The following is a 27,906-nucleotide window of genomic DNA, read 5'->3' as shown; positions in this document are numbered from 1 at the left end:
CCAGGAAAGCAGTGAATTACTTAGCCCTATTACAGTCCCATTGGATGCAAGGCTTGGACCTTTATGGGTTTTCCCCTCTGCAGCCTCCAAGGGAAAATATGAGTGTATTATAGTCTAGACAGTCTGCACTAATGTACCAAAGAACACACCTGTTGCCCTGTCAACTTTTTTCAATTTGTACTAATGACATGCCACTGGCTTTGAGTGTGTCTATGTATGCGGATGACTCAACACTATACGTCAGCTACTACAGCGACTGAAATCACTGCCACACTTAACAAAGAGCTGCAGTTAGTTTCAGAATGGGTGACAAAGAATAAGTTACTCCTACTCATTTCAAAAACTAAAAGCTTTATATTTGTGACAAATCATTCACTAACCCTAAATCTTGTAATGAATAATGTGGTGATTGAGCAAGTTGAGATGACTAAACTGCTTGGAGTAACCCTGGATGGTAAACTGTCATAGTCAAAACATATTGCTACAACAGTAGCTAAGATAGGGAGCAGTCTGTCCATAATAAAGCACTACTCTACCTTCTTAACAGTACTATCAACAAGGCAGGTCCTTCAGGCCGTGGTTTTGTGACAACTGTTCAGTCTTGTGGTCAGGTGCCACAAAGAGAGACTTGGGAAAATGTCAATTGGCTCAGAACGGGGCAGCACGGCTGGCAGAGAGCTAACATTAATAATATGCATGTCAATCTCTCTTGGCTCAAAGTGGAAGAGAGATTGAATTAACTTGTATTTAGGGGAGGTATTGTCATGTTGAATGCACCGAGGTGTCTGTTTGAACTACTGGCACACAGCTCGGACACCCATGCATACCCCACAAGACATGCCACCAGAGGTCCCTTCACAGTCCCCAAGTCCAGAACCGAATTTGGGAGGTGCAGAGTACTACATAGAGCCATGACTACATGGAACTCTATTCCACGTCAAGTAACTCATGCAAGCAGTAAAATTAGATTTAAAAAAATAACAGATAAAAATACACCTTTTGGAACAGCGGGAACTGTGAAGCAACACAAACATAGACGCATGCATACCATCACACGATAACATACGCACTATACACGTACCCATGGATTTTGTAGATATGTGGTAGTAAAGTAGGGGCATGAGGGCACACACTTAGTGTGTTGTGAATGTATAACTGCTTTCATTTTGATGGACTCCAAGAATAGTAGCTGCTGTCTTGGCAGGAACTAATGGGGATCCATAATAAATACAAATAAGAAACCACTTGATTGTGTTACAGCTCTTTTGAGGTCCTCTGTCAGAGCAGAATGCTATAATGTAGGTTAAAATGTGTACTGTGCTGATACTGAATGTAGTAAAGCTGGGGAAACTATTCCCCCGCCTGCTCATGAAGGGTAAAGCTGGGGAAACTATTCCCCCGCCTGCTCATGAAGACGTACATAGGCTACTGTAATACACAACCATTGTCTATTTTTCATAACCAATCTCTTCTTTCTACAGAGCAAGCATCAGCAGGGATCCTTTCTATGACATGCTGGCAACCAGGAAGCGGAGAATAGCCAATAAGAAGTGAGGAGGAGCGCCTGGCCACACCCTCCCCATCATCAGTGACACCAGCATAGATCCCGGTCTGTCCAGGAGACCAGGGGGGTCTCTTTCACTCAGCCCAGGGTCAGGATACATGGCTGCGTGGCCACAGCAGAGACCAGGGTAAGGGGATCCAGATGTCGTGGGGAATTGACTTTGGATGCTCCACTTCATCAGCATGGATAAAGGACAAGATGGGGAAGGGCATTTGATAGTTGTCATCAGTTTCTTTTCAGATGTATGTGTGAATACAATTCACACAACTGTAAATTCTATGAAGTGTGAATGTACAGTATTGAGGACACAATGAGAAACTGTATGGTCTGTGCTTACCCAATGTCCCACACAGACTGAGCTTTCGTCAGCGATATAAGCCTGCTCAAAGAAACATGGATATTGTTGCCCTCTAGTGGGTGAGTTGAGTATGATTTCAATGTCAGAAGACCCTACATTTATGAATCAGCTGGTCTGATTTTCCACCCCTGAAATGATTGACACTAATACAATAGGGATGGGGTTTTATTTTTTTCAATTTCTGTGTAACAATGAGATGCCCATGCCAGAGAGAGATCTCTATGGTGAAGGAGATGTGACTTGGAGAAGGATGCCATTTTGTCTTAGAGCTATAATACATTGTCATGTTTGTGGGACAGTTATCTAAAGCTAGTTTATGTATTGATTCAAAGTCCACCGCTATAAATCTTTTTTTTCTTCATATTTTCTCTAATTACAAAAATGATTTTTTCATGTTTACATTGTGTGTGTGTATATCTGTGTATACACTTTACATGTTTATAATTTGTGTTTCTGTAGCATGTAAAAGTTATGTATGGCTAGCCTATATACCCACTTAAAGTTGAGCATTAAGAGTACATACTGCAGTGGAAGAAACCCTGAACTCCAACTTCTCAGAGCAAATGGAGGGGAAAAAAATAGTCTTCATATTTCTAAGGTAAACAGATAATGACGTAACAGCCAAGCCAGCTGGGTTTCACATGGGAAGGTGACAAGGTGAAACAACTCCTCACTAGGGGCTCTGACTCAAATTTAAATCATGACGCTGAATTAAAAGGCAACGTTCCTGCAATCTGTAACACTTCGGGGATCCAGACTGAAGAGCGCCTCAAGGTTTGGATCTACAACGCCCCAGGGTGAGACTGACAGATCAGTGAACTTTCTACAGGTCCAAGTGTAAAGGTTCACATGATTCTCAGCGTTGCAGGAGCCTTTGAACTGTTGAGGATTTTGAATAAAATAGAATGTTCAGATATTCTCCTGTGTCACTGACATGTGACTATGAACTGAGTACCCAGGTCCTGGTTTGAACTCCCTCACTGTCATTGTGTAACCTGGAAACAATATGAAAAATGACCTTACGACTGTTAGCCTTGAATCCAGAGTGTTTCAACAGTCTTATCTGACGATCTTAAAAGCAATCAATTAAACAATCGCTGATATGCAAAATCTTTTACCAAAATTCAGAGAACGGACTTCATCCGTCCAATACAAAGGCAGACACTATTCCCATCGGTGTGTACATGCCCAGTTAATCAACAGCTTTCACTCCAACAAACAATGTGTGTAAACAAAGATGAGTTACTTTGACATTAGCAAATGTATTTACGCCTTTTTATATACCTTGTACAATGTATACATTTGACATGCTATTGTAGAACAAAAAATGTGTTAACATGACCATGTCTTTTTAGGTAGAAAAAAAAAACAAGCAAACCATTCTACCTATTTCACTGACTTGTGTCAATTTAGAACAAGGTCTAAATTACATCGTGGTAATTCTCTAAAACAAAACTATTCCTGATACAGGACTTATGAATAAACTGATAGTACAGTTCGAAATTTAATTCACAGTATTTCTTATGGACGCTAGAAAACATTTTTAAAAAGCAGAAACACAGGTCCAAAGCCATAAGAGATAACATGATTATTGTTCAGCTTTTTTTTTAATGCTTGAATAACAAGTTAAAAGAATTGGACATCTCAGTGAGAGCAAGATGCAGAGGGAGGGAGACGATCTTAGGCTTTCGAAAGTAACAAAGAGCTGTCCTGAAGTCTCTCCAGGGTAGGTGGAGTTGTGTTACGTACACACATAGTCACACCAGGCCAGCTCCTTCAGACACTACTCACTCAATAACATTTCCCTCCATCAGAGAGAGGTTTTATACCTCCACCTATACAGATATGTGGATAATGGTGACAAACTTGCAGCCAACTGATGTCATACCAAACAGGTCATCTCCTAGGCAAGAAAACTATTCGTCTTCTTTTTGGATTATTTTCCCAGTTGATCAGTTCTCCGAGGAGGAACAAAGTCCTGAGTCTTCCACTGTGCAGCTTATTCATTTGTTAATTATTTATCATAAATGTATATTGAGTGACGAGTGAAGTTTAAAAAAATCTATTTAAAAAAAGAATCTAGTAGAATGTTAATTTCTCATGTGGTAAAAATACAGTATATTCCCAATAATACAGCACCACGTTCAAATATTAGGGATGACATTCCTGTTGCTGTTGAATTTCACTTTTATATAAAGGTTGATATTTAAAGTAAAGTATTCCAAGTCTGCATTGAGAGGGAAAGATGTCAGGTTTGCAGACAGTCCCATCAGTCTTTACACAATCAAGATGAGTTGAAACCGGCTCCTGGTTTTCCACTCATAACCATGCACAGTCCAGCATAGAGATTCTGAGAGTAAGACAGAGGCAAAGGAAAGATACTTACATTGTTCTGTGTGTCTGGTCAAACAGAGAAAATCTACTGTCTAAGGTCATTGTACAGTCCATTGGTAGAACATTCGTGGGAGTTTCCATTGGGTTGACCTAAGCCATTACCTACAACAAAACATTATGGTCAAAATGATAGATTAACACAGTGACAAACTGAGAAACAACCACCTATAGAAACCACATCTGCTTGTTTTATTACCTGTGTGTTCGTTGAAGTGCGATGCGTTTTGAGGAGCTGCTGTTGGTGATCCATCACGAGAGGAGAAGGAGCGGTCGTTGTCATCGGCGCGATGGCGTTTCTTAGGGTAGCTGTTGTCATAGCCATCGTCCTGGTAACGTTGCTTCTTGCTCGCCCTCTCATCGTCGCTGCTGCTTGCCCTGCGACCCTCCCGGGGGGCATTGGGGTCACGGTGCACCTCGGGACTCTGGGTAGAGTGGATCTCACCCCCTGACTTATCCTCCGTGTCAGTGTCGTACCTCCTACTTTTGTTGTGTTTGGAGGAACTGCTGCCGTCGGCTGCCCTGTCAGAGGAATTCACGTCAAAGGTCCTGGAAGATAGAACACCCAGGTCAGAGCTAATATAGATCAGTTGTTACTTTATCTGACAGTGTCTCATTGTGGAGGCTTAAGAAAGAAGAAAGACTGCCTTACCTATTCTCTCGGTGCCTCTCTCTGTCCTTGGACTTCTTCTTCTTGCTCTTCTTGGGTTTCTTGGCCCGACACTCCTCAGAGCTGTCCTTTCTCTCCTCTCTGTGAGGCTCGGGTCGTTTCACCAGGGCTGGGAGGGACTGACTGGGCTTGGTGCTGGAGCTCAGTGGGGTGGGCAGAGGGGTCTCCTGTGAAGGGTAGTAACACCTCTCTTTACCTTCATCCCTCCACCTTGAGCGTCCATGAGGCTCCTCTCTGTGTGGGAGGTTGTGGTGGCTGTGCTCCCTCCTGTCCCTATTCCTGTCCTTACTCGTTCTGTGGTGGTAATGGTGGTGACAGCGGTCCCTGTCCCTCTCTCTGGGGTGATAGCGTCGCTGTGAGAGGAATGCCTCAGACTCCCAGTTCCGGTGTCTGTCCCGGCTGAGCGAGCGGTCCCGGTACGACCGGTGGTGGTCTCTGTCTCGGTGGTCTCGCCGGTGCCGGTAGTGGTCTGAGTCATGGTCCCAGTTGCGTTCACGGCTCCTGTCCCGGTGGTACCTATCCCCTTCTCTGTCTTTATCCCGGTCAGAAGAGTACAGCCGGTCTCGATCCCTATCGCAGTCCGAAGAATGTAGTCGGCCTTTCTCCTTATCCCGATCGGAAGAGTTCAACCCGCTTTTCTGCCCCCGATCGGAAGAGTTCAACACGCTTTTCTCCTCCCGATCGGAAGAGTTCAACCCGCCTTTCTCCTCCCGATCGGAAGAGTTCAACCCGCTTTTCTGCTCCCGATCGGAAGAGTTCAACCCGCCTTTCTCCTCCCGATCGGAAGAGTTCAACCCGCCTTTCTCCTCCCGATCGGAAGAGTTCAACCCGCTTTTCTGCTCCCGATCGGAAGAGTTCAACCCGCCTTTCTCCTCCCGATCGGAAGAGTTCAACCCGCTTTTCTCCTCCCGAACGGAACAGTTCAACCCGCTTTTCTCCTCCCGAACGGAAGAGTTCAACCCGCCTTTCTCCTCCCGATCGGAAGAGTACATCTGGTCTCTTCCATCTCTGGAGCTGGGCTTTCCATCCAGCCCTACAGCTGGGCTGTTCTGGGTCTCCCTGATGTCCTCCCCAGATCCCCTGTGTGGGGCTCCAAGATCTTTCGTGGCTCCCAGGCCTGGCCCGGAGAGGACTGGGGCGACTGGGGTACTGAGGGAGCGGGGGGTGGGCTGGAGGAATAAGACCCCAGGGTTGGAGCTGGATTCCCTCAAGGTGTCGGTAAGTGGTTTAGCTCCAACATCAGCCAATGAGGATGGAGGTTTAGCAGCGGTTGATGGTGCGTGGTGAGGGAGGGGGCCAGAGTGAGTTTTAGCCCTTTTCTCTGGGGTGAGGGAGAGGCGGCTGTCGATGTCGGCACTGTGCAGGCCTTGAGAGGTGCTGGCCTGGCTGGGGGTGGTGCAATACACCTCTTTGCTGTAGAAAAATACAACATTTTCATGAATTACTGGATCTTCAAATCATCAAGCAACGTGGATCAAAAGAAGAGAATTTGATCACGCTCACCTTGGGCCACTGGGGTGAGCCTCCGCCCCATTAGGCATGCTGGAACCCAAACCGGGCGACATCGCATGACCGCTACCATGGATCTGCACAACAACAGACACACATAATGAGTACACGTGTTGATGTGATTTGTGGAGTTCAGTAAAGTATTTAAAATGTGTGTCGACCTTCTCAGGGTGTTTGATGTTGTGGTGTCCGTTCTGACTGAGTTTGGAGAAGCTGTTGGTCCCGTTACGGTGCATGGTAGCCTTGCCATTACCGATGCCGTTGGTCTTGAGGGTCAGCACTCTGGGGACGGGGCCGTAGACGGTCTCTCCCTTCCTCCCGTTAACGTGAGGCTTAGCCGTGCCGTTCCCCAGACCACTGCCTCCCTCCTGGTCCGACTCCTCAGACGACTCCTGGCCGTACGGCACCAGGAACGACGCCCCGTGACCGTTTCTGTTAACGGAGGCAGTGCCGTTAATGCGAGGATCCTGGGGCGTAGACATGTCTGATGTAGACTGTGACGAAGAGGACAGCTGGGCATAAGAGGATGATGAGGGGCGGATCTGTTTGCCCTGACCAATGAAGAAGGAGAGCTTCTGGCGCTTGGCAGGGTCAGGGATGCCTGTGGGACGGTTGAGAGGATGGGAGGAAGAGGTGGCGAGCGGGCTGTAGCTAGTCTTGCCCATGCTGTCGTCACTGCTGGTGCTGGGCTTAGAGCCAGAGGGGTAGTCCCTTAGCAAGCCGTTCCCATTGACGTGAAAGATGTTCTGGGAGGGGGGAGGGAGAGGGGGCACGCATTGGTTACAGGCTCTTACTAAACATCTTGCCTCTGAACAGATGATTGTGCAAAAGCTGGTGTGTTTAGGCTGTACCTTGGCCATGTGTGGGGGCAGCTGTGGCCCTATGAAGCCAGTGCTGGTGTGTCGTGGCCCAATGTTGACCCGGGGTGTGAGGATGGGGCGGGGGGACAACTGGCTGAGGGGCCCCGGGGTCCGGCACGTGTGATTGTAGTCCCCTCCATTCTTCAGATCAGGTGACCTGGTGGCCAGAACAGGCAGCACCCATCACAGATCAAAAACCTCAACCACAAAGGGAAAACAACCTGCACAGAACTGTTGCGTGGTCCAACACAATGCTTTAACATGCCAATATTTTACACCATTCAAACAAGGCTCCCCTTGGTTGACATGAATGGGAGCTACTCACCTGATGTAGAAGAGGACGTACGCCTGCTGGTTGAGGACTGACCTGATGTCACTGACCAACACAGAGGAGTCATTCAACTGGTACCACTGGCCATTGCTAGCCTGAAAGAGAGAGATTTATAAAACATGCATCACACTGACATACGTAAGTATGAACATAATCCTTTATAGAAGACTAATCAAACATTTGGCTTACATAGAAAGGGTGAGAGGATTATTCACATGGGGGTTTGGGTTGTCGTCGTTAAGCTTTCTCTTTCATTGATTGTTTGAGAACCATTCCTACTAATGACTTCTGTCAATATTGGAGCTTACCTTGAAGTAGCAGTAGTAATATATTAGGTTAGATGTTAGGGCTTACCCCAACATGGTGTATTTTAGGAAGCCCTAAAATACAGTGCATTCGGGAAAGTATTCAAACCGATTCCCTTTTTCCACTTTGTTACGTTACAGCCTTATTCTATTTTCAGGCCTCTCCAGAGATGTCCGATCCGGGTTCTGGCTGGGCCACTCAAGGACATTCAGAGACTTCGTCATTCCTGCATCGTCTTGTCTGTGTGCTTAGGGTCGTTGTCTTGTTCGAAGGTGAACCATCGCCCCAGTCTGAGGTCCTGAGCGCTCTATAGCAGGTTTTCATCAAGGATCGTTCTGTACTTTGCTCTGTTCATCTTTCCCTTGATCCTGACTAGTCTCCCAGTCCCTGCTGCTGAAAAACATCCCCACAGCATGATGCTGCCACCACCATGCTTCACCATAGGGATGGTGCCAGGTTTCCTCCAGATGTGACGCTTGGCATTTAGGCCAAAGAGTTCAATCTTGGTTTCATCAGACCAGAGAATCTTGTTTCTCATTGTCTGAGAGTCTTTTAGGTGCCTTTTGGCAAACTCCAAACAGGCTGTCATGTGCCCTTTAATGAGGAGTGGCTTCCATCTGGCCACTCTACCATAAAGGCCTGATTGGTGGAGTGCTGCAGAGATGGTTGTCCATCGGGAAGGTTCCCCTATCTTCACAGAGTGACCATCGGGTTCTTGGTCACCTCCCCTGACCAAGTCCCTTCTCCCCCGATTGCGCAGTTTGGCCGGGCGGCCAGCTCTAGAAAGAGTCTTGGTGGTTACAAACCTTTTCCATCTAAGAATGATGAGGCCTCTGTGTTCTTGGTGACCTTCAATGCTGCAGAAAGTTTTTGGTAACCTTTCCCAGATCTGTGCCTCGACACAATCCTGTCTCAGATCTATACGGACAAATCCTTCGACCTCATGCCTTGGTTTTTGCTCTGACGTGCACTGTCAAATGTGGGACCTTATATAGACAGGTGTGTGCCTTTCCAAATCATGTCCAATCAATTGAACTTACCCCAGGTGGGCTCCAACGAAGTTGTAGAAACATCAAGGATGATGGGGCTCCGAGTGGCGCAGTGGTCTAAAGGCTAGAGGTGTAACTACACTGGTTCAAATCCAGGTTGTATCACAACCAGCCGTGATTGGGGGTCCTATAGGGCAGCGCACAATTGGCCCAGCGTCTTTGGCCGTTGTAGGCCGTCATTTTAAATAAGAATGTGTTCTTAATGACTTGCCTAGTTAAATAAAGATAAAATAAAATGATCAAATCAAATCAAATGTATTGATATAGCCCTTCGTACATCAGCTGATATCTCAAAGTGCTGTACAGAAACCCAGCCTAAAACCCCAAACAGCAAGCAATGCAGGTGTAGAAGCACGGTGGCTAAGAAAAACTCCCTAGATGTAAACATTAGAATGACACATTTCCTGAACAAATTCAGTGATATCTGCTAACCAGACGTGTCGACCTCTCATTAAGCGATGGTCTTGTATTGCTTCATCTTCAAATAATATTTTTGCAGGAATCTCCTTGCGAATGATTTTGCCGAAGATTGTATTTGTAAGATTGGTTTGAAAAGAATGTGAATTAAGACTACTGTGAATAGTGTCTTAATAATAAAGGAGTCTTTTCGCACCAGGTATGGTTGTTAAACATTTGCCAGATGCCGAGAAGACGATCAAACTTGACTATCTAGAGGAAGTAAAAGTTGTAACAAGACTTTAAAAAAATTACTACTTCTACTTAAGAGAGAGAACGATAAACAGATTGAGACAGATTCAAATGGAAAAGACAGGTAATTGTAAATTCTGCCAAAGCGTTACAAAACAAAAATGTGGGGAGAGACCAAGTTACTTTGTTGAAGGTTTTTGTTTGATTTTTTCAGAATGGCACAAATTCCCCGATATCAGGGGAATACTATTGTACACATTAAAACATTCCAGGACAAAAATAAAGTTGTACTGAATTGAAATCCTTCTATCCATCTATTCCTCTTTGTATTTTTCACCCCGTCACAACATCTCTCTCCTTTCTCGTCCCGTCACACCATCTCTCTCCTTTCTCGTCCTGTCACGCGTCGATACGTGCCGAGAGGAAGGGAGAAAAGAAGAAGTCGAACGCGAACTGTCATTGCTTACATGTATGCATAAATAAGACCTTATAGATGCCAAGTATTGGTCATGATATGGTTTCAGTTTTTTTGATCAATGGAAACAGGATGCACCAGAGCTCAACTTCGAGTCTCATAGCAAAGGGTCTGAATAATTATGTAGATAAAAACATATTTTTCGCTTTGTCATTATTGTATGTAGATGGAATAAAAATCTATTTTGGAAAAGGGCTGTAACGTAATAAAATGTGGAAAAAGTCCAGGGGTCTGAATACTTTCTGAATGCACCGTATATTAGTGCTTACTTTGACGTAGCAGTAGTAGTGTCCAGCGTGGCAGCTGAAGCCAGAGTGCACCAGGACAGCATAGAGCACGTAGACCTGGGGCTCGCCGTGGGATTGAGACATGAAGGGACGCAGGTCTAGGCACTCAGCATACCTTACATCCTAAAGGAGAGAAACAGGCAATGGCAGTGGAAATCTAGATAAAGATCTGTTTAAAAAAACAAACTGATTTCCATGTACATTTTGCTGTCACTGACCATGTTTCCTGATGTCTTACCTTAGCGATCTTGCCCCCGTTGTAGTTGGCAAATCGCTTCAGTGAGATGGTGAGCACATTAGCGCTGCGGTGGATGGTGAATCTCTTAGAGGCTGGAACCATCTTCTTACACCTGCACAGACAGATCAGTTAGAAATACCAAAAACAAAACATGCAGAATTGGGTCGCAATAACACTGGTTTAGGCAGCTCTATACTGAGATGAACAACAATAACACTGGTTTAGGCAGCTCTATACTGAGATGAACAACATTAACACTGGTTTAGGCAGCTCTATACTGAGATGAACAACAATAACACTGGTTTAGGCAGAATTTTGCTGAGATGAACAATAATAATACTGGTTTAGGCAGCTCTATACTGAGATGAACAACAATAACACTGGTTTAGGCAGCTCTATACTGAGATGAACAACAATAACACTGGTTTAGGCAGCTCTATACTGAGATGAACAACAATAACACTGGTTTAGGCAGCATTTTGCTGAGATGAACAATAATAATACTGGTTTAGGCAACGTTTTGCTGAGAAGAACAATAAATTAATCCAGATCTACTCACTTAGCGCATCTGTAGGCATTCTCTCCATCTAGCTGCTCAGGCTTAACAAACTGTTCCAGAGCCTTTGTGATACTGGGAGCAGTCTGAAAGGTAACACGGGTGACACGTGTCAATGATGCATTCTTAGCAAGACACAATGGTTTGACAGGTTCCCCCTTTGTGCAGCATGAAAGGCAGTTCACCGTTACCTTTATTTCCAAAGCAACATCCAAATAAGGGTCAAACGTGTCAGAGACCGCTTTGCAGTTGAAACATTTTACTGTAAAAAGACAGACACAATTAGATCATCTTACCTATTAACAAATGAGTCATCTAATGTTCTAATGGTGTACAAGACACAGCGAGAAAGTATAGAAATCAATCAAACTTATTCAGCAGTTGTCACAGTGCTTTACAGATACAGTTGAAGTTTACATACACTTAGGTTGGAGTCATTAAAACTCGTTTTTCAACCACTCCACAAATTTCTTCATAACAAACTATAGTTTGGCAAGTTGGTTGGACATCTACTTTGTGCATGACACAAGTCATTTTTCCAACAATTGTGTACAGACAGATTATTTCACTTATAATTCACTGTATCACAATTCTAGTGGGTCAGAAGTTTACATACACTAAGTTGACTGTGCCTTTAAACAGCTTGGAAAATTCCATAAAATTATATCATGGATATAGAGGCTTCTGATAGGCTAATTGACATCAATTGAGTCAATTGGAGGTGTACCTGTGGATGTATTTCAAGGCCTACCTTCAAACGCAGCACCTTTTTGCTTGACATCATGGGAAAATCGAAATAAATCAGCCAAGACCTCAGAAAGAAAATTGTAGACCTCCACAAGTCTGGTTCATCCTTGGGAGCAATTTCCAAATGCCTGAAGGTACCACGTTCATCTGTACAAACAATAGTACGCAAGTATAAACACCATGGGACACCGCAGCCGTCATACCGCTCAGGAAGGAGATGTGTTCGGTCTCCTAGAGATGAACGTACTTTGGTGCGAAAAGTGCAAATCAATCCCAGAACAACAGCAAAGGACCTTGTGAAGATTCTGGAGGAAACGGGTACAAAAGTATCTATATCCACAGTAAAACAAGGGAAAAGGGGGACAGTTGCAAGCTGAAGAACACCATCCCAACCGTGAAGCACGGGGGTGGCAGTATCATGTTGTGGGGGTGCTTTGCTGCAGGAGGGACTGGTGCACTTCACAAAATAAATGCCATCATGAGGAAGGAAAATTATGTGAATATATTGAAGCAACATCTCAAGACATCAGTCAGGAAGTTAAAGCTTGGTCGCAAATGGGTCTTACAAATGGAAAATGACCCCAAGAAAACTTTTAAAGTAGTGGAAAGATGGCTTAAGGACAACAAAGTCAAGGTATTGGAGTGGCCATAACAAAGCCCTGACCTCAAGCCTATAGAAGATATGTGGGCAGAACTGCGTGTGTGAGCAAGGAGGCCTTACAAACCTGACTCAGTTACACCAGCTCTGTCAGGAGGAATGAGTCAAAATTCACCCAACTTATTGTGGGAAGCTTGTGGAAGGCTACCCAAAACATTTGACCCAAGTTCAACAATTTAAAGGCAATGCTACCAAATACTAATTGAGTATGTAAACTTCTGACCCACTGGGAATGTGATGAAATAAATAAAAGCTCAAATAAATCACTACTATTATTCTGACATTTCACATTCTTAAAATAAAGTGGTGATCCTAAGACAGGGAATCTTTTACAAGGATTAAATGTCAGGAATTGTGAAAATGTGAGTTTAAATGTATTTGGCTAAGGTGTATGTAAACCTCTGACTTCAACTGAACCTAGTCTAATACCCCAAAGGGCAAGCAACTCTCATATCGGCTTCAGTAAGTGAGACATTTAAAGATTACACTAATAAGCCTACCTCTGGACCGTAGATACCCTCCAAAGACTTGATGGATGAAACTGGTTGCTTGCGTTTGCCTGTCCAATCTGTTGTAAAAGTAAACATCAAATCGTTAAAGACGCTTATCAGTGACTCCCAATAGCCTTAAGGGAAATTGCCTTTATGTGTATACACAGGATCATATAACTCAAGATAGCCTTCATTTAATTTGTCATTGGGACAGCCCTTTGAGGAGCAACAGACAGCTGAGGAAATAGAGCAAAGGTAATTAATGAGAGTAGAGGCAACCTGTTGGGGGGCAGAATAGCCTTCCACTACACGGGAGGGGGATCCTAAAGTCAGTTAAGGGCCCCTGGTGTATAGGAGATGGTCACTAAAACATGATATATTAATCATGTCTCGCTCTGTGCTATATGTGAATGTGGGTCAGATGAGATGCAAGTCCAGAACAGTGCTTCCTAGTGGCTGAACACTGATTTCAGTGTAACACCTACTTGTTTAGAGGCAGGCAGGACTTTTGCATAGCGTCCACTGTGTACCGCAGGAACTCATGGGCGTCCTCTTGGCTGCCAAAACGGAAATGCTTTGCAATCCCTGCACAGGTGTTATACAGAGGTGGGGAGGAAGACTCAATAAATAGACTTTAACCCAGCATCAACTATTTTTTTTGGAGGGAAAACTATTTTGCCGACTAGGTTTCCCAGAATTTTGCACCTGTGATACAGCCCCAACTCTCCTTCCATTTTTGGACATGTTATTTAGTTGTAATGGCTTTCAACACGCCTGAACAAAGACTTTCCTATCAACTTTGTGCTAAAGGGTTTCCCCCTCTGATTCCAAGTAAACACTACTTACGTTTGAGCTCGTTGAGGACTCCGATGGGCTTGATGACATTCCCAGAGTTGGCGAAGACCTGGGTGATGTGATTCTGCATTGTGCACATCATACAGAACCCAGGCTCATGACCTGAACATCAACACAGATGACGGTCAATCAGGTAATAGGTATTAAAAGGTACAATGCATTTAAAGGTCTCAATATTAAATCCTTTATCATTTCTGGGTAACAATTAAGTACCTTAATGTGATTTTTTTTTTACCAGTTTAATTGAAAACAATCAAAATAGCTTAACAAAAATCGATTTCTCAAGCAAGAATTTTGCTAGGATTGATCTGAGTGGGGAGGGAAAAACTAGCTATTACTGGCAAAGAGGTTTGGAACTCTTTCTTATTGGTCGATTAACTAATTTACCACCTGGTGTTGTCACCAGGCAGGCCAAAACTCCATCCCACCAAAACAGGCTGAAATTTCAGGCAGTCTTTTCAAACAGCTCTTACACTTAAAGGGAAATATCATAATTTTCACAGTATTATTCCAAATTTTAGGGTGGAAATGTATATAAAACACATGAAAATCTAGTTGACTGCACTTGGCCTTTAAAGGGATACTTTGGGATTTTGGCAATGAAGCCCTTTTATCTATTTCCCCGGAGTCAGATGAACGGCATGAAGGAAGTTAGAAGTAGTTTTGTGAGCCGATGCTAACTATCATTAGCGCAATTAAAGTTTATACCAAAGAGTCTTGGTGCAGGTACATCCAACTAGCGAAAAAATAATGTAAAATATATCGTCAAAATAATATCCCGATATGTAATATATATATTTTTTTTTACCCCATCACAAATTGCCAAAACCCCAAGTATCCCTTTAAGCAAACAACCAACATACAGTGCACAGAAAGTATTCACACCCCTTGACTTATTCCACATTATGTTACAGCCCGAATTCAAAATGTATTAATTTGATTTCTCTCACTTATCTACACACAATACCCCATAATAAAAAGTTAACATGGTTTTTGAATTTGTAGCAAATGTATTGAAAATGAAATATATATATTTTTTAATTCACATAAATCTTCGCACCCCTGAGTCAATACTTTGGAGAAGCACCTTTGGCGGCGATTACAGCTTTGAGTCATCTTGAATATGTCGATCAACTTTTGGGATTTTCTCGCAAATGTTCTCAAGCTATGTTAAATTAGATGGGGAACGGCAACCCTCAAGTCTTTCCACAGATTTTTAATAGGATTCAAGTCTAGGCTTTGGCTGGGCCAATCAATGATTTTCAAACTCTTGTTCTGAAACCATTCCAGCATTGCTTTGGCTGTCCTGTTGGAATGGAAATCTTCGCCCCCAGTCTGAGGTCGTTTGCACTCTGAAGCAGGTTCTCGGTAAAGGATTTGCCTGTATTTGGCGCCATTCATTGTTCCCGCTATCCTTACCAGTCTCCCAGTCACTGAATAGCATCACCATAGCATGATGCTGCCACCACCATGCTTCACAGTAGGGATGGTGTTAGACGGGTGATGAGCTGTGCCTGGTTTTCTCCAGACATAGCGCTTTGTATTCAGGCCAAATAGTTCAATTTTTGTCTCATCAGACCACAGAATCTTTTGCCTTATGATCTCGGTTTCACACTCTAGGTGTGTTGTCATGTAGAGACTGTTGTCCTTCTGGCAGGTTCTCCCATCTCAGCCAAGGAACTGTGTAGTTCTGTCAGAGTGGTCATTGGGTTCTTGGTCACCTCCCTGAACAAGGTCCTTCTTGCCCGGTTGCTCAGTTCGGCCGGACGGCCAGCTCTAGGCAGAGTCTGTATAGTTCCAAACATTCAACACTCAAGAAATTGTTTTATACCCTTCCCCAGATATATAGTACCCGTCAAAAGTTTGGACACACCTGCTCATTCAAGGGTTTTTCTTTCTTTACATTGTAGAATAATAGTGAAGACCTCAACTATGAAATAACACATATGGAATCATGTCGTAACCAAAAAAGTGTTAAACAAATCAAATAAAATATGATACATTTGAGATTATTCAAATAGCCACCCTTAGCCTTAATGACAGCTTTGCACACTCTTGGCATTCTCTCAACCAGCTTCACGAGGTAGTCACCTGGAATGCATTTCAATTAACAGGTGTGCCTTGTTAAAAGTTAATTTGTGGAATTTCTTTCCTTCTTAATACATTTGAGTCAGTTGTGGTGTGACAAGGTAGGGTTAGTATACAGAAGAAAGCCATATTTGGTAAAAGACCAAGCCCATATTATGGCAAGAACAGCTCAAATAAGCAAAGAGAAATGACAGTCCATCATTACATTACTTTAAGGTCAGTCAAAATGCAGTCGCAAAAGCCATCAAGCGCAGACAGTTCCTTGGACTTAATGGTATAGTTTCTGCTCTGACATGCATGTTAACTGTGGTACCTTATGTATGAATCCATTTTGAATTCAGGCTGTAACACAACGTGGAATAAATCAAGTGGTATGAATACTTTCTGAAGTCTCAGTTTGATGAATATAACTTATTTTCTTTCTCTTTCTAACCTTCTCCTGCTATGAAAATGTAACAGAGCCCCTGGTTCTATTACCCACATACATGTTTTAGAGTGCTCCCGGGACAGCATGTAGTTAGTGAGGGGAGCGGTATAGGTGAGACACTGCAGAGTCGAGTTGAGGAAGCAGGTGTTTCCCAGGTTCTGGAGACCTGATCCGATGCGGTGGACCTGGTTCCACTTCAGGCTGAGCCGCTCGGCTGGGAACAGCACCTTCTGGGGCAGGGCGATGCCGTCCCCACTGGTCAGCACCACTGCAAAGGGGAAGGGGAAATAAATGGTAAAATACATGACAAAAGGAGTGTTGCCTGGTAGATAACCCAGTGGGAATAAATCTCTGAAGGTCATCTAAGGAAAAGTTTGTTTTTGACTGCGTCCAACTTCAAGGCACGATGAAATTGACAATTTTTGAGAGAGTCTGAAAAGACTTCAATTCAAAGCTAGGGCATATTTGATGGGTGGGGGAAGGCAGGAAAATCCTGTGTTTCTTGTTTACTGACATAACATGTGGTGCCACAGGATCTATGGTTCAGGGTACATTTGGCAGCGATTACAGCCTCGAGTCTTCTTGGATATTATGCTACAAGCTTGGCACACCTGTATTCGGAGAGTTGCTCCCATTCTTCTCTGCAGATCCTCTCAAGCTCTGTCAGGTTGGATGGGGAGCGTCGCTGCACAGCTATTTTCAGGTCGCACCAGAGATGTTCGATCCGGTTCAAGCCCGGGCTCTGGCTGGGCCACTCAAAGATATTCAGAGACTTGTCCTGAAGCCACTACTGCGTTGTCTTGGTTGTGTGTTTAAGGCCGTTGTCCTGTTAGAAGGTGAACCGTTGGCCCAGTCTGAGGTCCTGAGCAGGTTTTCATCAAGGATCTCCCTGTACTTTGTGCCATTCATCTTTGCCTCAATCCTGACTAGTCTCCCATTCCCTGCTGCTGAAAAACACCCCCACAACACGATGCTGCCACCCACATGCTTCACCGTAGGAATGGTGACAGGTTTCCTACAGACGTGACGCTTGGCATTCAGGCTAAATAGTTCAATCCTGGTTTCATCAGAACAGAGAATCTTGATTCTCATGGTCAGAGTCCTTTAGGTACCCTTTGGCAAACTCCAAGCAGGCTGTCATGTGCCTTTTACTGAGGAGTGGTTCCGTCTGGCCAAGCTACCATAAAGGCCTGATTGGTGGAGTGCTGCAGAGATGGTTGTCCTTCTGGAAGTGCTTTGAGAGTCTAGTCAAGGATCATATCACCTCCACCCTACCCGACACCCTAGACCCACTCCAATTTGCTTACCGCCCCAATAGGTCCACAGACGATGCAATCGCAATCACACTGCACACTACCCTAACCCATCTGAAGAGGAATACCTATGTAAGAATGCTGTTCATCGACTACAGCTCAGGATTTAACACCATAGTACCCTCCAAACTTGTCATTAAGCTCGAGACCATAGATCTCGACCCCGCCCCGTGCAACTGAGTCCTGGGCTTTCTGGCGAGCCGCCCCCAGGTGGTGAGAGTAGGAAACAACATCTCCACCCCGCTGATCCTCAACACTGGGGTCCCACAAGGGTGCTTTCTCAGCCCTCTCCTGTACACCCTGTTCACCCATGACTGTGTGGCCACGCACGCCTCCAACTCAATCATCAAGTTTGCAGACGACACAACAGTGGTAGGCTTGATTACCAACAACGACGAGACGGCCTACAGGGAGGAGGCAACCAAAGATACCTTGTCTGTACCTACTATATCTGTTATGAGATTTGAGTTGAGCACACCAACCCTCCTCACCTTGCTCCTTGGGCCTGTCTGCACTGCTGCTGTTGACTGTGGCTCCAGGGGTGGGACCCATGCAGCCCCCTGTCTTCACCCTGGGGGTGTCGGAGGACGAGGGGCCCCCCGCCCCCCAGCTGGAGCAGCCACTGTCCATCCCGTTCCCGTCACCGCCGGGAAAGTTCAGCGATCCTGAGCGCTTGCACCCGACTGACTCTAGGTCAGATTTCTCTGAAGATCTGTCAACTATGGTCATTGTTCATTGCTGTTGGACAAAAAAACACAAATAGAGAGGGTGATGTTAGGCAATGTTTCTTTAGATACTACCCTAGGCCTAGTTGGGAGTACTGACCTGTCTAAAATCATCCTGGAGGTAGAACACATGAAGTAACACCTAGGAATATAAAAGTAAACATTTTGAACAAGACTAGCTCTGTAGCTCTAGAAGAGGATGAAAGAGCTTTACAGAATCTGTAACCGCCCATAAACCACCCAAAAGCATCCTACTTTCCATTTCAAACTCACATTATTTCCTGGAACTCGAATGGGTCAGTGCTACTGGAGGTTGACCGATTATGATTTTTCAACGCCGATACCGATTATTGGAGGACCAAAAAAGCCGATGCCGATTAATCGGCCGATTTTTATTTATTTATTTGTAATAATGACAATTACAACAATACTGAATGAATACTTATTTTAACTGAATATAATACATCAATAAAATCAATTTAGCCTCAAGTAAATAATGAAACATGTTCAATTTGGTTTAAATAATGCAAAAACAAAGTGTTGGAGAAGAAAGTAAAAGTGCATTATGTGCTAATGAAAGAAAGCTAACGTTTCAGTTCCTTGCTCAGAACATGAGAACATATGAAAGCTGGTGGTTCCTTTTAACATAAATCTTCAATATTCCCAGGTAAGAAGTTTTAGGTTGTAGTTATTATAGGAATTATGGGACTATTTCTCTCTATACCATTTGTATTTCATTAACCTTTGACTATTGGATGTTCTTATAGGCACTTTAGTATTGCCAGTGTAACAGTATAGCTTCCGTCCCTCTCCTCGCTCCTCCCTGGGCTCGAACCAGCAACACAACGACAACAGCCACCATCAAAACAGCGTTACCCATGCAGAGCAAGGGGAACAACTACTAGAAGGCTCAGAGCGAGTGACGTTTGAAACACTATTAGCGCGCGCTAACTAGCTAGCTATTTCACTTCGGTTACACCAGCCTCATCTTGGGAGTTGATAGGCTTGAAGTCATAAACAGCGCAATGCTTGACTCACAATGAAGAGCTGCTGGCAAAACGCACGAAAGTGCTGTTTGAATGAAAGTTTACGCGCCTGCTTCTGCCTCCCATCGCTCAGTCAGATACTTAGATACTTGTACGCTCAGTCAGATTATATGCAACGCAGGACACGCTAGATAATATCTAGTAATATCATCAATCATGTGTAGTTAACTAGTGATTATGATTGATTGTTTTTTCTAAGAAAAGTTTCATGCCAGCTAGCAACTTACCTTGGCTTACTGCATTCGCGTAACAGTCTCCTTGTGGAGTGCAACCAGAGAGAGGCAGGTCGTTATTGCGTTGGACTAGTTAACTGTAAGGTTGCAAGATTGGATCCCCCCGAGCTGACAAGGTGAAAATCTGTCGTTCTGCCCCTGAACGAGGCAGTTAACCCACCGTTCCTAGGCCGTCATTGAAAATAGGAATGTGTTCTTAACTGACTTGCCTATTTTTTTTTTTATATATATTTTTTTTAAATCGGCAAATCGGCGCCCAAAAATACCAATTTCCGATTGTTATGAATACTGTATACTCTGTATACTTCTGGCCCTTCTTTGGACACTGTGTTAACAACCCTCCTGGCAAGCTTCAATGCCATACAACTCTCCTTCCGTGGCCTCCAATTGCTCTTAAATACAAGTAAAACTAAATGCATGCTCTTCAACCGATCGCTGCCTGCACCTGCACGCCATCACTACTCTGGACGGCTCTGACTTAGAATATGTGGACAACTACAAATACCTAGGTGTCTGGTTAGACTGTAAACTCTCCTTCCAGACCCACATCAAACATCTTCAATCCAAAGTTAAATCTAGAATTGGGTTCCTATTTCGCAACAAAGCATCCTTCACTCATGCTGCCAAACATACCCTTGTAAAACTGACCATTCTACCAATCCTCGACTTCGGCGATGTCATTTACAAAATAGCCTCCAATACCCTACTCAACAAATTGGATGCAGTCTATCACAGTGCCATCCGTTTTGTCACCAAAGCCCCATATACTACCCACCATTGCGACCTGTACGCTCTCGTTGGCTGGCCCTCGCTTCATACTCGTCGCCAAACCCACTGGCTACATGTCATCTACAAGACCCTGCTAGGTAAAGTCCCCCCTTATCTCAGCTCGCTGGTCACCATAGCATCACCCACCTGTAGCACGCGCTCCAGCAGGTATATCTCGCTGGTCACCCCCAAAACCAATTCTTTCTTTGGCTGCCTCTCCTTCCAGTTCTCTGCTGCCAATGACTGGAACGAACTACAAAAATCTCTGAAACTGGAAACACTTATCTCCCTCACTAGCTTTAAGCACCAACTGTCAGAGCAGCTCACAGATTACTGCACCTGTACATAGCCCACCTATAATTTAGCCCAAACAACTACCTCTTTCCCTACTGTATTTATTGTATTTATTTATTTATTTTGCACCCCATTATTTTTATTTCTACTTTGCACATTCTTCCACTGCAAATCTACCATTCCAGTGTTTTACTTGCTATATTCTATTTACTTTGCCACCATGGCCTTTTTTTGCCTTTACCTCCCTTATCTCACCTCATTTGCTCACATCGTATATAGACTTGTTTATACTGTATTATTGACTGTATGTTTGTTTTACTCCATGTGTAACTCTGTGTCGTTGTATGTGTCGAACTGCTTTGCTTTATCTTGGCCAGATCGCAATTGTAAATGAGAACTTGCCTACCTGGTTAGATAAAGGTGAAATTAATCAAAATAAAAAATAAACTTGAAATTGGCCCTAATTAATCGGCCATTCCGATTAATCGGTCGACCTCTAAGTGCTACCATCCACTTTGAAGATGCAGATTGTGGCAAATTCAGTGCACTGTACAAAAATTAAATGTATTCCTAGAACCTATCTTACACAGCAACAGTTAAGATTATGATTGTCATAAACATGTATGTTCTGAGTGTCACAATGTGACTAACATTTTCAGTGATTGTTATCCTGGGTAGGATTTCAGTATGTAAGTAGCCTCAATCACACAGAGCATCAACCAGGATTGACCTGCTCAATTACCAGCAGGTGGTCTGTCTGGTGGTGTAAATGGGTCATATAAAAGTCATGCAGACAATCCCATGGATTTAAAAGCAAAAGTATTTCTCAGAGTGAGAAAACGAGTTCTGCAGACAGAGTAGAAGCCCCAAAGGCATGCTCTGCTTAGGTTTTGCATTGAATTTACATGCAACATAGAGACAAAGCTTTGAAGTTTAGTTTAGTGATACGTTTAGTGACTGCAAGTTATAGAAGAACATTACAACAAAGTGAACAGCAATCCTAAATGGATCCTATGCCCCAGTGGATATCTGAAAGAATTTGACAGGAAATGTATGATTTTTGCCTTAGTCAAGACTAAAATCCATGAATTCAGCAACAAACAAAAAAACATGATTTAGGAAATATGTTTAAGTGTTCGCAAAAATAAAAATGACATACAGTAGATGAGCAAAAGTATGTGGACACATGCTCGTCGAACATCTCATTCCAAAATCATGGGCTGTAATTACAGCCTACACTCTTCTGGGAAGGCAATGTAACATTGCAGGGGGGACCTTATTCCATTTAGCCACGAGCATTAGTGAGGTCAGGTACTGATGTTGGGCAATTAGGCCTGGATAGCAGTCGCCGTTCTAATTCACCCCAAAGGTGTTCGGTGGGATTGAGGTCAGGGCTCTGTGCAGAACAGTCAAGTTCTTCGACACTGATCGACAAACCAGTTCTGTATGGACCTTACTTTGTGCACAGGGGCATTGTCATGCAGAAACAGGAAAGAGCATTCCCTAAACAGTGGCCACAAAGTTGGAAGCACAGATTCATCTAGAATGTCATTTTATGCTATAGCGTTAAGATTTCCCTTCACTGGAACTGAGGGGCCTAGCTCAAACCATGAAAAACAGCCCCAGACCATTATTTCTCCTCCAAAGAACTTCACAGTTGGTAATATGCATTCGGGCATCAGCCAAACCCTGATTAATCCGTCAATGTCCAATGGCGGCGAGCTTTACACCACTCCAGCCGACGTTTGGCATTGAACATGGTGATCTTAGGCTTGGGTGCGGCTACTCGGTCATGGAAACCCATTTCATGAAGCTCCTGACGAAGAGTTCTTGTGCTGACGTTGCTTCCAGAGGCAGTTTGGAATTCGGTAGTGAGTGTTGCAACTGAGGACAGACGATTTTTAAGCAATAACAGCACTTACAGATGACCAGGGCAGCTTTAGCAGGGCAGGAATGTGACAGACTTGTTGGAAAGGTGGCATCCTATGATGGTGCCACATTGAAAGTCACTGAGTTCTTTAGTAAGGCCATTCTACTGCCAATGTTTGTCTATGGAAATTGCATAGCTGTGTGCTCGATGTTATACACCTGTCAGCAACGGATGTGGCTGAAATAGCCGAATACACTAATTTGAAGGGGTGTCAACATACACTATATATACAAAAGTATGTGATCATGTTTCAAGGTAATCTAGGTATGAAATTATTGTATTTAAAAAAAAAACATCTATTTTTTGGCTTAGTTGTGGTCAATTTGCAGTGTAAATTAATATGCTTCGACCATCCACTCCAACTAAAATCGGCCCGCGGCTGAATCTAGCTTCCTACCCGAGTGAGTCTAGGGGTCTTTGGTTCAGCGTTTGAGTTGCATCTTCGACACCTGGCATCTGGGTTGCATATATAGTAAATGCGTTTCTGAGACACACACACACACACACACACAACTTTACTAAAACGCCGCCAAATTAGATCACATTATCACTACAGGTCAGTAGTCTAAATTATTATTATTTTTTTAACCCCCTTTTTCCCCCCAATTTTGTGGTATCCAATTGTTAGTAGTTAGTGTCTTGTCTCATCGCTACAACTCCCGCACAGACTCGGGAGAGGCGAAGGTCGAGATCTATTGCGTCCTCCGAAACACAACCCAACCAAGACGCACTGCTTCTTAACACAACACGCATCCAACCCGGAAGCCAGCCGCATCAATGTTTCGGAGGAAACACCGTACAACTAGCGACCTGGTCAGGGTGCACTACGCCCGGCCCGCCACAGGAGTCGCTAGTGCATGATGAGACAAGGATATCCCTGCCGGCCAAACCCTCCCTAACCCGGACGACGCTAGGCCAGTTGTGCGCCGCTCGAGCCCAGAGTCTCTGGTGGCACAGCTAGCACTGTATAATGTTATTATACTGAACAAAAATATAAATGCAACAAGTGTTAGTCCCATTTTTCCTGATCTGAAATAACATCTCAAAAAACATATTTCTAAAATGTTGTGCACAAATTTGTTTATATCCCTGTTAGTGAGCATTTCTCCTTTGCCAAGATATCCGTACCACCTGACAGGTGTGGCATATCAAGAAGCTGATTAAACAGCATGATCATTACACAGGTACACCTTGTGCTGGGGACAATAAAAGGACACGCTAAAATGTGCAGTTTTGTCACACAATGCCACAGATGTCTCAAGTTTTGAGGGCGTGTGCAATTAGCAGGTATGTCCACCAGGCGGGCAATGAACACAATTTCATTTTAGATCAATTACATTTTAATACACAGAGATACCGGAAGGTGAAAATGTCCCAGTTCTTCCATGGCCTGCATAGCCACCAGACGTCATCCATTGAGCATGTTTGGGATGCTCTGGATCGACGTGTACAACAGCGTGTTCCAGTTTCCACCAATTCCCGCAGCTTCACACAATCATTGGAGGAGTGGGACAACATTCCACAGGTCACAATCAACATCCTGATCAACTGTATGCGAAGGAGATGTCACGCTGCATGATGTAAATTGTGGTAACACCAGATACTAACTGGTTTTCTGATCCACGCCCCTACATTTTTTTAAGGTATCTGTGACCAACCGATGCATATCTGTATTCCCAGTCATGAAAAATTCATAGATTATGGCCTAATGAATTTATTTCAATTGACTGATTTCCTTATATAAACTTAGTAGAATTTTTGAAATTGTTGCATGTAGCGTTTAGTTTTGTTCAGTGTAGTTATCTACTACTGAAGTCACATGGACAACATTTTATTTTTTATATAACATTTCAAATTACAATACAAACATACGACATCTCTACATGTATATTTTTTTTGAATAAACAAAAATCACAAGGATTGACTTTCAAAAGTTTAAGTTCCTAAAAAAAAGGATAACAAAACCAGGGGTTTCAGTTGTATATATGATAGAGCTGTAAAAAGTTTGTTTTTGTTGTTATTGACTAATTCTAGGGATTTTATTAGATATTGGATTTAGAGACAGATTTCAAATATTAGTTTGTGTATATAAAATTTACCGAAGTAATTAACTACTAATTCAGTGGTTTTGTTTTCATTTGAATAATAACATATTACATCTTTCATTGTAAATACATGGGTCTTATTGATGAAATTAAAAATGTAAATACTTAACTCGCTCCAAAATTACTTCACAGAGTCAAAATGTGTATTATAGTTTCTCCTTCTTTATCAAATAAAAAGACATATGTCCTCTAAAACAATTAATTTAGACAGGTTATTGCAAGGATATAGTTTGTGCAAGATTTTAAAGTTAATTTATTTTACTTTATTTGATATACAACATTTGTGAGGAAGCAACCAAGCTTTCTTCCATTCAATTTCAGTACTATGTGCGTTCCAGAAGAATATCCCTCTAGGAGAGATCTTGTTCTTGGAGTGAAAAAGTTATTTATGAATGTATTACATTTCTTATCCAGCAGGGGGAAACCTAACCTAAATTGTGCATCTATCATGACATGTTTACCAAAACACAAATGAGATTTCATTAATTGAATCAATCCTGCAGGTATTGCTTTGCATATAGAATACAATTATTTATAATGTATTGGGAAGTTATGTTTCTAAGAACTTTCTATAAGAGAGTATATTTTCTTCTTTATCAAATAAATCAAGCACAAATATAATATTTATTTCAACCCACTTAGGAAAGAACAAAGACTTGTTTTTAACAACAATATCTTTGTTGTTCTACAGAAGTGCCTGGTGTGGGGAGGACATGACAGTTTCCAGGCTAAAAGGGCATGTTCATGAAATTTGGACAGTTTGATGGGTAATTCTGCTGGAGAATAATTGCACTTCCACAAAAACTGAAGACCCCACAATAAAATATGACAGGGAATGAAGTACCATATAGATTCCGAGCTAATCGGAATATGGTACTTCATAAATCTTTTTATCAAGTTCACTTTAAAAGGTATTGTTTATATCAAAGAAATCTAGTACTTCAAGCCCACCATCAGCTCTTTGGTTTGATATTACAGACTTCTTACATGCGTGTCGTTTATTTTTCCATATAAAGTCTAGGAAAGTTTTGTTGATATCCTTGCTGGTTTGATCAGTTACAAATAGGGATAGAGCAGGGTATGGACAACATTGTAGCTAGCAGTAATGACACGTGACATACAGGAACAAACACTAAAGTGAAACCAGAGACGGATGAGGAAGCGAGACATCTCACTCCCTCATTTTTTCTGGTTCATATAGTCATATAACTAAGCAGACCAAAACAGAGAATTATTTCAATGGTAAAAGACCTGAGTAAGACATCTTAATTTATGCACCATCTTTGGTGAAAGATTTCCAGGGAAAGAAACCATCTTTCTCCGAAATCAGAATAGGGAAGCTTTGATCTTAAAGGGGCAATCAGCATTCGAAACAATAACAAAAACCCCGACCCTGTTTCGGTAAAAAGCTGAGGGATGGGGCTGAAGAAATGTATGGACAGCGCTATGAATGCAAGACCAGACCATCCATGATATCACAATTATAGTTTCAACAATTGAGGCTATATAGTGTTTGTTTACAAACATTGGAGTAAAACATGCTTATAGTTTGGGTTCTGATGGAGCATGACAGTTAAACTAAGCTCATGAGGCATTTTAGTTTTTTGAAAGAAAAAAAAAAACATGAAATGGGCATGGTCTAATTGACTCAACAACCAAACATATGTTTTGCTTTCTTAATGAAACAGAAAATAATCTGTTGTTTAGCAAATGTAACTGATCCTGCTTTCTAATATACTGTACCGCTCTGCTGTCTGTGCAAGAAGCTGGCTTAGTTAGTAGCTATGTGCTAAAAAATGCTAGCTAACGTTAGTTGAAAGCGTTCTAACGTTAGTACAGTACCTAGCAGGGACGCTATTTCCCTATTTTTACCTAGCAGAGACGCAAATTCCCAAATTGCGGTAGCAAACTAGCTAATGATTACAAATCAAAAACAAAATTAGCTACATGGATTTTAAGTTCTCAATAAATCAAGGTAGTATTCCTAGGACTTTCAAGCGACAATCGTTTCAAACAAATAATGTTAACCATTAAGATTGACTTTTTACACGCACGTTTACGACAACTGTTCCTCCCAAGTCCCACTGCCTGGCAGTCTGGCTGGCTGAGGCTTTAGCGAACGCGATAGGCCTCTAACACGTAATTCAAAAGATCAGAAAATATAATTTCAAACTTTCTTACCCTGTTTTTGAAATAAATGTTAGGAAAGTAAATAATGTCGTATTTCTTATGAACACGTCCAGAATGTCTTATTCTGAGGTGTGTATGTATGGTAACCACAAACGCCATGGTAACGGCAAAACGTAGCTAACAATACTGCCCAAATGGGCTGAGCATTGTCATTGTGCAACAATAACGAACTACGTTGGTTAGCAATCATTGGTACAATGCAAGGTAGCTGGCCTTTTCGGTGGTAAAAACAATACATGTGGTGTTTATGTATGGTTCCTTGATAAACCTGAGACTTTAACGCCGAACCATTTTAGCATTCACAGGTTTATCTATGGGAAAGATGGCTAGCTAGCTGCTAGGCTAACTACGTTCTAAAGAGGGGCTCAAGATTTAAAATTCACCGGTGGTTGAGCGCTCGCCACCGACATGACACTCAGTGAGCCGCCCGGTATAGGCTAACTACAGAAAAACCCAATGGGTTAAATCAGTTGGACTTCTCCAACTAGACTAATACAATGCTCAGTATTTAATACAACATAAATGCTCTTACCTGTATTTTTTTTAATAAATATATTATTATACGTGCATGTCCATGTATTATTTCCAGCTGTAGTCAATCCGTGAACAATGACGTAGCTAATTTCCCTACGGGTAAATCCGGGTACTACGGATGAAAGGAACTCTTGATTCGCTGAGGCTCAGTGTGAAACGTGTTCACAGGAGTCGTAGAAAGCACTTACACGCCTTGACCTTTATGATGAGATGCAACGGGTAAACCGTTAAAGGATCGTTTTTATGCATTATATTGGATT

The 27,906-nt window shown here is 42.9% G+C and overlaps 2 protein-coding genes across 8 annotated transcripts in view; one reads left to right on the top strand and one right to left on the bottom strand.

Moving 5' to 3' along the window:
* Positions 1–3,430, top strand: part of LOC110503140 (cytohesin-3) — a 50,340-nt gene extending 46,910 nt beyond the window's left edge. For all 4 annotated transcript variants that reach the window (XM_036960699.1, XM_036960701.1, XM_036960700.1 and 1 more), the window contains exon 13: positions 1,482–3,430. In XM_036960699.1, coding sequence (XP_036816594.1) covers positions 1,482–1,554 — 73 coding nt within the window. In that variant the 3' untranslated portion in view covers positions 1,555–3,430. The remainder of the gene's footprint in view (positions 1–1,481) is intronic.
* On the bottom strand, positions 3,165–27,854 carry LOC110502920 (ubiquitin carboxyl-terminal hydrolase 42). Of its 4 annotated transcripts, none has more exons than XM_036960694.1 (18): positions 27,645–27,854; positions 18,313–18,559; positions 16,567–16,776; positions 13,985–14,095; positions 13,624–13,723; positions 13,148–13,215; positions 11,434–11,504; positions 11,246–11,328; positions 10,687–10,798; positions 10,431–10,571; positions 7,678–7,778; positions 7,344–7,509; positions 6,654–7,238; positions 6,487–6,569; positions 5,647–6,396; positions 4,966–5,613; positions 4,513–4,862; positions 3,165–4,418 (listed from the first exon to the last, which is right to left on the bottom strand). In XM_036960694.1, exons 2-18 carry the CDS (start codon positions 18,548–18,550, stop codon positions 4,342–4,344), a joined length of 3,894 nt encoding a protein of 1,297 aa, XP_036816589.1. In that variant the 5' UTR covers positions 18,551–18,559; positions 27,645–27,854; the 3' UTR covers positions 3,165–4,341. The 4 variants fall into 4 exon arrangements, with proteins under 4 accessions (XP_036816589.1, XP_036816588.1, XP_036816586.1 ...); XM_036960693.1 differs by having other exon boundaries at positions 3,165–4,149; positions 4,309–4,418; positions 4,966–6,396; positions 27,645–27,826; XM_036960691.1 differs by having other exon boundaries at positions 4,966–6,396; positions 27,645–27,826.
* Positions 27,855–27,906: the final 52 nt, after the last annotated feature.

The sequence above is a fragment of the Oncorhynchus mykiss genome, chromosome 23 (assembly GCF_013265735.2).
Source record: "Oncorhynchus mykiss isolate Arlee chromosome 23, USDA_OmykA_1.1, whole genome shotgun sequence".
Classification (NCBI taxonomy): Eukaryota; Metazoa; Chordata; class Actinopteri; order Salmoniformes; family Salmonidae; genus Oncorhynchus; species Oncorhynchus mykiss.
The sequence above is the reverse complement of the archived record's forward strand: the minus strand, read 5'-3'. Positions and strand labels throughout refer to the sequence as shown.